This window comes from Microtus pennsylvanicus, chromosome 8, assembly GCF_037038515.1.
Source record: "Microtus pennsylvanicus isolate mMicPen1 chromosome 8, mMicPen1.hap1, whole genome shotgun sequence".
NCBI lineage: Eukaryota > Metazoa > Chordata > Mammalia > Rodentia > Cricetidae > Microtus > Microtus pennsylvanicus.
In genome coordinates this window covers 26317431-26326127 of record NC_134586.1, presented here as the reverse complement: position 1 = coordinate 26326127, position 8697 = coordinate 26317431, and the positions used below count along the sequence as shown (strand labels likewise).

Below are 8697 nucleotides of genomic sequence, written 5' to 3'. Positions count from 1 at the left end.
GACGGAAGCGCGCCGAGGTGACCTCACCGTCCATCATGGCGGCGGCGGTAGATTAGGGCCGCGGGTCGAAGCAGCCACTGCCGCTCCGGGACCCTGTGGGAAGCACCTGCTGCAGCCGCCGCCTCCTTCATTTCTTCTGGGACACGACCGGGGCCAGGTGAGGGGAGTGGGATTCCGGGGAGGTCCTGCCGGGTGGCGAAGCGGGTTTTCATCCGCTGAGGAAAGGGTCTAGAGCCCACCGAGCCCACCGCCCGGTGCTGCCCGCGACACCAGGCGAGAGGGAGCGAGGAACCGAGCTGCTCTGCCGAAGCTTCTCGGGACTTCTCGGGACTGTTCGGTACTGATCGGACCTATCCAGCGTGCCCCCGCGATGGGCTGCTTTTGAACGGGCAGTGTGGCTGCCTGCGGCGCCAGGGGCTCACCCTTGCTCTAATTCTGTTCTTCACACCGATCTTTGCTTGGAGAACCTACCGGGGTCTGTTTTGGGAGACTGGACTGGGAAACCTCAATTCATTCTTGGAGGAGGGACGTGTGTGCCGTTCACTTAGAACAATTATAGATTAGATTTGCTAGAGCTTTCTTGTCCCAGTGGTAGAAGTCTTGTTTCTCAGGGTTAGCACTGCAGTTTTGACACCCGTTCCCACACCACCGCCGCCCCCCAAGACAAAACCAAACCAATGGGCCTTCTTCCCCTATGGAGGCGATAGGTACCATTCACACAAACTCGTCTTTTCCTTTTCAAGAATCTTCCCCACATTCCCACGGGATCCCACATTTCTTGCTTTTATATTACAATACCGTGAAAGAGAAAGCCTAGACTTTCTAAGTTGGGGCTTTTACTTTAAGGGGTAGAAATTGGACGATCTGCCCAGAAATTCATATGCTCTTTGTTGATAGCGTTGTTAATCAATTCACCATTCCATGCACAAGTGTTTATCGGAAAGATCTGTTTTCTCTCTGCGTTTAAAAGTTTAGAGCTATGCTGACAGGCTCCTCTTCTTTCTGATGTTAAAAAAAAAGTTTTGTAAAATTACTAATATTTCCCCTGGAGGCTTGGCATAAACCAGAATGTTGATGCGCTCTCTGCCCGAACTTGTGTGACCTTACATGAATTGCCACACCCTTGAGCTGCCTTTCCTCCCTCCCCACCTTTTTTTTTTATTATTGTTTTACAGACTATAAAGTTAAGCAAGTGTGTGGGTGGTGAACCACTTATATTTCATATACACAATTGGATTAACGTATCCTGCATGTTTATATCAATGAATTGAAAATGCTTAAATCATTGTTCTGTATCTAATAAGCAGATAAGGACTTGCAAGTCCCATTTCTCTGAATGATCAGGTACTATTCTAAATATTTTTTTCAGATGGCTCATAGACCTTAAATAACATTAAATAACTTCAAAATAACATTTCGTTTTGGTTTTGTTATATATCCCAGCTGGCCTTGAACTCAAAATTCTACTCCTACTTCCCTTGAATAGAGATCCAGGAGTAACCCAACCATGCCTGCCCCTTTAGAAAATTCAGTTAAATTTATTATTACTGTGGGTGTAGGTGTGTGTTTGGGTACACATGTGTGTGGGACAGTGAACAACTTTGTTTTGGGGGTGTGTGTGTGGGAAGGATTTCTATATAGTCCTGGCTGTCCTGAAGCTTCCTATATAGACCAGGATAACCTCACTTTCCAGGGCCTGTGCCACCATCCACAGCCAGTAGGCAGCTTTGGGAGTCCATTTTCTCTTTCCATGTTTACGTGGGTTCTGGAGATTAGACTCAAATTGCTTTTACTGCTGAACTACTTGGTCAGTCAGCCCTTGTTTTTGTATTTATTTTGAGACGGTTTCAGCCTGTGGCCCAGGCTAGCCTTGAACTTTTAGTAGTCCTCCTAAGTCATCTTCTCTAGTGCTGGGGTTCCAGGGAACTGCCACATCTATCTTAACATGGCCTGTATCTTGTGCCCTGGAAAGTGAATTCAGCCAAATAATGTGTAAGGCTAAATCCATCCATCTTTTAAAAAGCATTATTATTTGACAAATTTGTGCAGGTATGTAGTATATTTTTGTCATTTCCATCCCCACCGCCATTAACCTCTTTTACTGCTATCACCAAACACCTTCCTCAATTTATAAGAGAAAAAAAAATGACACTTGGGCACTCCTGTAAATGTAAATATAGGGGAAGCTAGGTAAGATTGCTGGGAGACCATCTTAGGCTAAAAGTTAGACTCTGTCTAAAGAAGAAAATAAATAAATGGGGCTGCAGAGATGGCTCAATGGTTAAGAACACATACTATTCCTGAGGACCTGAGTTCGATTCCCAGCAACCATATCAGGCAGCTTACAACTGTCTGTAACTCTAGCTCCAGGGGATCTCACATCTCTGACGTTTTGTATTCGTGTGCACATATCCCCACCTGTGCACATAATAAAAATAATAAAAATTAAAAAAGAAAACTATGTCTTTAACTTTTAACACATTTTGAAGTCCTTCCTTCCCTCCCTCCTTCCCTTCCTTCCTTCCTTCCTTCCTTCCTTCCTTCCTTCCTTCCTTCCTTCCTTCCTTCCTTTCAGACAGGGTTTATGTATCCCAAGCTGATGTAGGGGTCAGAAGACAGTTTGTGGTGTCTGTTCTCTGCTTCCATCCTGTGGTTTCTGGGAATTGGTCAGGTTTGGCAGCAAGTGACTTTACTTACCATCTTGCTACATTGTCCAAAAAATTTTATTTTTGCATCTTTTCTTATGAATATTTTAGTTATAAAATTGTAAACATTTAATATTTTCATTACTTTTTCTTCAGTTTTCAGACTTGAATTTGTGTCATATCTTATTTCAAATAAATGAAATTATCACCCAAGATTTTTTATTATGTACATAGTGTTCTACCTGCTTGTATGCCTGCATGACAGAAGTTCCTATTATAGATGGTTGTGAGCCACCATGTGGTTGCTGGAAATTGAACTCAGGACCTCTAGAAGAGCTACTAGTGCTCTTAACCCCTGAGCCATCTCTCCAGCCCCAACACCAAGAGTTTTTTAGACAGGGTATTCCTATATAGCCCTTGTCTGGTCTTGAACTGTGATCCTCCTGTCTCAGCCTCCCAAGTGGCTGGAATTACACACCTGCACCACTCAAATCTAGAGCTAGAGTAATATTTTCAGGAGTTGGGTTTTTATGTTAGAAATCAAATCCACTGTCCTTTGCATGCTGAGCTTTCACTGAGACACACTCCAGCCCCTTTTGTTGTTGATTGCTTCGTGCTTTTGTGAACTGGGCGTAGAACACAGGTCTCAGGCTTATGTGCTCTACAACTGAGCTACACTCCTAACCTGATAGTAACTGATATTTTTATTGTTGTTTTTATGAGACAGAGTCTCACACTGTACATAGATCGGGCTAGTCTGGAACTCACCGTGTAGCTCAGTCTGGCCTCAGGTTGGTGGCAATATTGCTCCAGTCTTCTGAGTGCTAGGATTGTGGTTGTGTTCCGCTACAACCGGCTGAGAGCAGCTCATTGGCAGCTTCACCGATATATAACTAATTTACTGTACTATTCATAGTTGTGTAATATAATGACTTTTAGCACACTCAGAGTTGTGCAACCATTATTGGGAGTTTTCATCACTTCTAAAAGAAACCCCATACCACTTGGCCATGGTTCTTTTGTTACTTTTTGAGAGAAATCTCTATGTGGCCCAGGCTTGAACCTTCAATACCTTTGCCACAGTTTTTTTTTGTTTGTTTGTTTTTGGTTTTGGTTTTTGGTTTTTTTGAGACAGGGTTTCTCTGTACCTTTGGAGCCTATCCTGGAACTATCTCTTGTAGACCAGCAGGCTGGCCTCGAACTCACAAAGATCCACCTGCCTCTGCCTCTCGAGTGCTGAGATTAAAGGCGTGCACCACCACTGCCCTGCTCTTTTGCCACAGTTTTATGGCAGGGTGTATGCTACCATACTTGGTAGCCATTTTTATTCACTTCTTTACTGCTGATTTTCTCTTCTGTTTAAAGCAGCCTCTCATTTGGCTGGCCTTAGCAGTCCTCTTGCCTCAGCCTCCCAAGTACAGAGACTGTAAATCTGAGCCACTAACTGAGACTGTAAATCTGAGCCACTACTTTATTCCTTTTTAAAGCTAAATGATATTCCAGTGTGTACAATGTGGCAATGTGTGGATGTATGACATGTTAGGGAACCTTTCTTGCCTTTTTTTTGTTTTTTAACTTCCCTTTCATTTTCACGCCTTTCTTTCCTACCCCTTTTAAGACAGGGCCTTACTATGTAGCCCTGGCTGGCTTGTAACTCACAGAAACAGCCTGCTTTTGCCTTTGGGGTGCTGGGTATAAAAGGTGTGCACTACCACACCACTTGTTACTGTATTTCTTTCCAGGGAGGGGATTTGAGATGGAACCTTGATATGTGGACTATAGTGACCTCAAACTTGAGATTTCCTGGTTCCTTCTCCCCTGATGTGCTGCTAATATAGGCATGTCCTCCAACCCTAGCCAATATTTTTTTTATTTTTTCAGGCAGTGTCTTTTTTTTTGTTTGTTTGTTTTTGTTTTGATTTGATTTTTCAAGACAGGATTTCTTCGTGTAGCCCTGGCCGTCCTGGAATTCACTGTGTAGACCAGGCTGTCCTAGAACTCAAGAGATCCACTTGCTTCTTTCTCCTCTGAGTAGTGGTATTAAAGGTGTATGCTAGATAATGTCTTAAACTTATATCCGGTGACCCTCATACTTCATCTTCCCCAAGTAGCTAGACATACAGACTCATACTTATTTTAAAGATTATTTTTAATTATGTGTATCTGTGTGGATGTGTATATCCACCAGAGGAGGCAGAGGTGTTGAATTTCCTGGGGTTGCAATGTGAGCTGCCAGTCATGGGTGCTGGGAATTGAACTTGTATCCTCTGCAAAGTACTACATGCTCTTGAACATTAAGCCACCCCCTTATTTTTTAAATAAATTGAAAGTTGTTTCCTGCTGGTGGCCGTGGTGGCTCATGCCTTTAATTACAGAGCTAGGGAGGCAGAAGAAGTTGGATCTCTGTGAGTTTGAGGGCAGCCTGGTCTACAAAGCAAGTACTAAGACAGCCAGAGTGCCACAGAGAAAACCTGTCTAGGAAAAGAAAAAAAATTGTTTCTTTTTTTGGCTGTTAGGTATAAAGTGTACAAATTTTGGGTAGACATGTTTACATTTCTAGCATGTACCTAGAAGTGGAACAATCTGTATCTGAATTTTGTTTTGCTTTTATATGGGAAGCTTAAAATACTTACTGTGAAAGTCAGAATCTGTGTAAGGGGGAGGGTTTCATGTTAGGAATTCCCCTGTGAGTGCATTATCTGTGAATGCCAACTGCTGAGTGAAGATATTTTGGGGCAGTTGTTAACACAGGATTGAGCCAGAGTGTTCCATTACGCATGTCTTAACTGGAAAGGGACAATCAACACTAGAATAATAGTGGTGTCTGCTGAATTTTTAAATTGACATCTCACTTGTAACAGTGCAGCTGAGTGGGATAGTTTTTGCAATTTTGGAAATTAAATTTTGTAGCTGGGCAGTGGTGGCCGCTAGTAGACCTGATCCCAGTGCCTGCCCAGGCAGGGAATGCCAAGCCACAGGCATGGTCTCAGCTACTTTTCTCCCTACCCTGAGTGGGCACACATACACCAGGGCCCACAAATGCCATTGAAATGCTTTGAAAGACTTTGATAGCTTCATAGCCAGAGTTCGTGCTGGCGGCACAACCTAGGAAGCTGTGTTTTAAAACTCCCGCAGTGTTTTTTTTTTTTTTTTCCTGCTATGGTTGAATCAGGAAAACCTCTCTTAAAGGAGCTGTGAAGGAGCTGTGGCATGCCACCAGCAAACAGCAAGAAGCTGTGTTAAACTCTGTAATTTTTTTTTTTTTTGTCTAGAATTCCTTTTCAAGACCTGGATTTAGCTGGCCACGTGGCACCAATCTGTTGCAAGGAGAGGGCTGCTTGTTCGTCTAGGCAGCCCAGAAGCGAAATAATCACGCAGAGACTGTATTAATTAAAACACTGCTAGGCCCTTTAGCTCTAATTTCTTATTGGCTAACTTTTACATCTTAGTTTAACCCATTTCTATTAAGCTGTGTATCGCCACATCGCAGTGGCTTACTGGCTAAGTTTCGGCAGCATGTCCTACTCTGGCAGTGGGTCCATGGTGTCTCCTGACTCTGCTTTCTTCCTCCCAGAATTCAGTTGTCTTCCCTGCCTGCCTAAATTCTGCCCTATCAACAGGCTAAGGCAATTTCTTTATTCATTTGTAGTAATCACAGCGCACAGAGGGGACTCCCACATCAGTAGGGATTGGGTTTAACTCTGAACGTGGCATAGGCAAGTGGGAATTTCTAGCCAAAGAACAGTATGGGAGTCAGTAGACAGGGAATTACTGAGAATAAGATTAAACATAAGAGGGCTGGAGAGATGGCTCAGTGGTTAAGAGCATCGCCTGTTCTTCCAAAGGTCCTGAGTTCAATTCCCAGCAACCACATGGTGGCTCACAACCATCTGTAATGAGGTCTGGTGCCCTCTTCTGGTCTGGAGACATACACACAAACAGAATATTGTATACATAATAAATAAATAAATATTTAAAAAAAAAAAGATTAAACATAAGAAAGTCTGACTAAACTGGTCTAATAACATGCTCAGTAAAATTAAGCCAGGAGATCAGACATCAAGGATGATGGGATATTAAAGATTATTCTGGCCAGGCTGGTGGTGCCTGACTTTAATAATCCCATCACTCAGGAGGCATCTCTGAGTTCAAGGCCAGCTTGATCTGCATAGTGAGTTCCAAGCCAGCCAGGGTATAGAAAGAGACTCTGTCTTAGCCCCCTCCTCCAAAACCCCACCTCCAAATAGATTATTCTGGATAATCTCAGAAGGTTATTTTGCTAAAATTAGATTTTGTTTTTACAGATTTTATATGTGTGAATGTTTGCCTGCTCTATGTACATGTATTATGTGTTGTGTCTCCTGGAACTGGAGTTACAGTTATGATGTCAGTGCTGCCATGTGGATACTGGGAACTGAATCCAAGTCCTCTGCAAGAACAATAAATGCTCTTAACCATTGAGCCTTCTCTCCAGCCCCTAATATTAGATTTCAAAGGGAAATGCACAGATGGACCTGGAAGGTGGTCTAGAAGTCTGCCCAAAGTTTACCAAATAATCTTTGTCAGTGTTATTCTATATGGTAGAGAAAAGTGCATTTGTAGGCACTGCCTTTGTTGTTGTTGGTGGTGGTTTCTTGAGACTGGGCTTCCTAGAACTCACTTTGTAGACCAGGCTGGCCTCCAATTCATAGAAATTGCCTTCCTGTGCCTCCTGAATGCTGGTATTAAAGGCCTTGACTATGAGATTTATTATTAAAGGAAATGAGAAGATATATACAGGTGTGGGGTTCAGAATTGTGTTTACTACACGTGTGGAAATATTTAGGAAGGGTCAGAGAGATGGCCCAGTGTAGTGATGTGGCGAGCAGGCCTGCTTTTCGTCCTGTCCAGCTCCCGCATGGTTAGCTTTACACCCAAAATAACAACACACAAATTGTATTCTTTTAAACACTGCCTGGCCCATTATATCTAGTCTCTTCTTGGCTAACTCTCATATCTTGCTTAACCCATTTCTAATAATCTGTAGCACCACGAGGTGGTGGCTTACTGGGAAAGATTCTAGCCTACGTCCGTCTCGGGTTCGAGAATCATGGTGACTGCTTCACTGCCTTCTGCCTCCCAGCATTCTGTTCTGTCTTCCCCGCCTACCTATGTTCTGACCTATCAGGTCAAGCAATTTTCTTTATTAATTAACCAGTGAAAGCAACAGATAGATAGAAGACCCATCTACATCAGCCCAGTGGGTAAATGTGCTTGAATTTGGTTCCTGGAACCATGGAAGGTGGAAGTGGAGAACTGACTCCGCGAAGCTGTCCTCTGGCATCCACATGTACACCACTGTTGGGGAGGCCACGTGTCAGTTCCCGGCTGCTCATCTTAATTTAATCCATCTCCATTAATCTGTGCATCACCACGAGGCTGTGGCCTACCAGCAAAGTTTCAGCATGTCTGTCTCCGGTGGCTCCATGGCTTTTCCTGACTCTGCCTTCTTCTTCCCAGCATTCAGTTTAGTTTTCCCTGCCTAGCTAAGTTTTGCCCTGCTATGGGTCCAAAGCAGTTTCTTTATTGATTAATGGTAATCACAACATACAGAGGAGAATCCCACATCACACCATGGCAGGTGTGGCCACCTATAAGACAGTACAAAGCAAGTAAAGACAAGGAAAAAAAAACGAGAAAGGAAAAATTTACCTTTTATTTGAATAGTTAAGTTACTGTTTGTATAGAAATTAAATAGTTAACTTAAAAGGTTATTGGAAAAAAACAGCTGAGACATTTACTTTGGGAGTTAAGTGAGTAATTGGGATCAATGGGGAAGTTGATTGATTTGTAATCACCTTTAAACTGAAAGAAACTTTTTGTTTTTAGATTTCCGACATCCTTAAATAGGCCTCTTTGGAGCTCCTTCAGCGAGTTCAATGGCGTCCTCTACTCCTGTGCCTGTAGGATTTCACTATGAAACGAAGTATGTTGTTCTCAGCTACTTGGGACTTCTCTCTCAGGAGAAACAAGAAGGCCCCTCACCCCAAGGTATTGTCTTTAGTTTATGGTG

General features: G+C 43.1%; 1 protein-coding gene across 1 annotated transcript in view; it reads left to right on the top strand.

Annotated features, from left to right (window-relative positions):
- Positions 1-8697, top strand: part of Bcl2l13 (BCL2 like 13) — a 50257-nt gene continuing 41560 nt past the window's right edge. Inside the window, exons 1-2 of the mRNA XM_075982930.1 lie at positions 1-157; positions 8514-8675. Of these exons, the coding sequence (XP_075839045.1) occupies positions 8564-8675 (112 nt within the window). The 5' untranslated portion in view covers positions 1-157; positions 8514-8563. The remainder of the gene's footprint in view (positions 158-8513; positions 8676-8697) is intronic.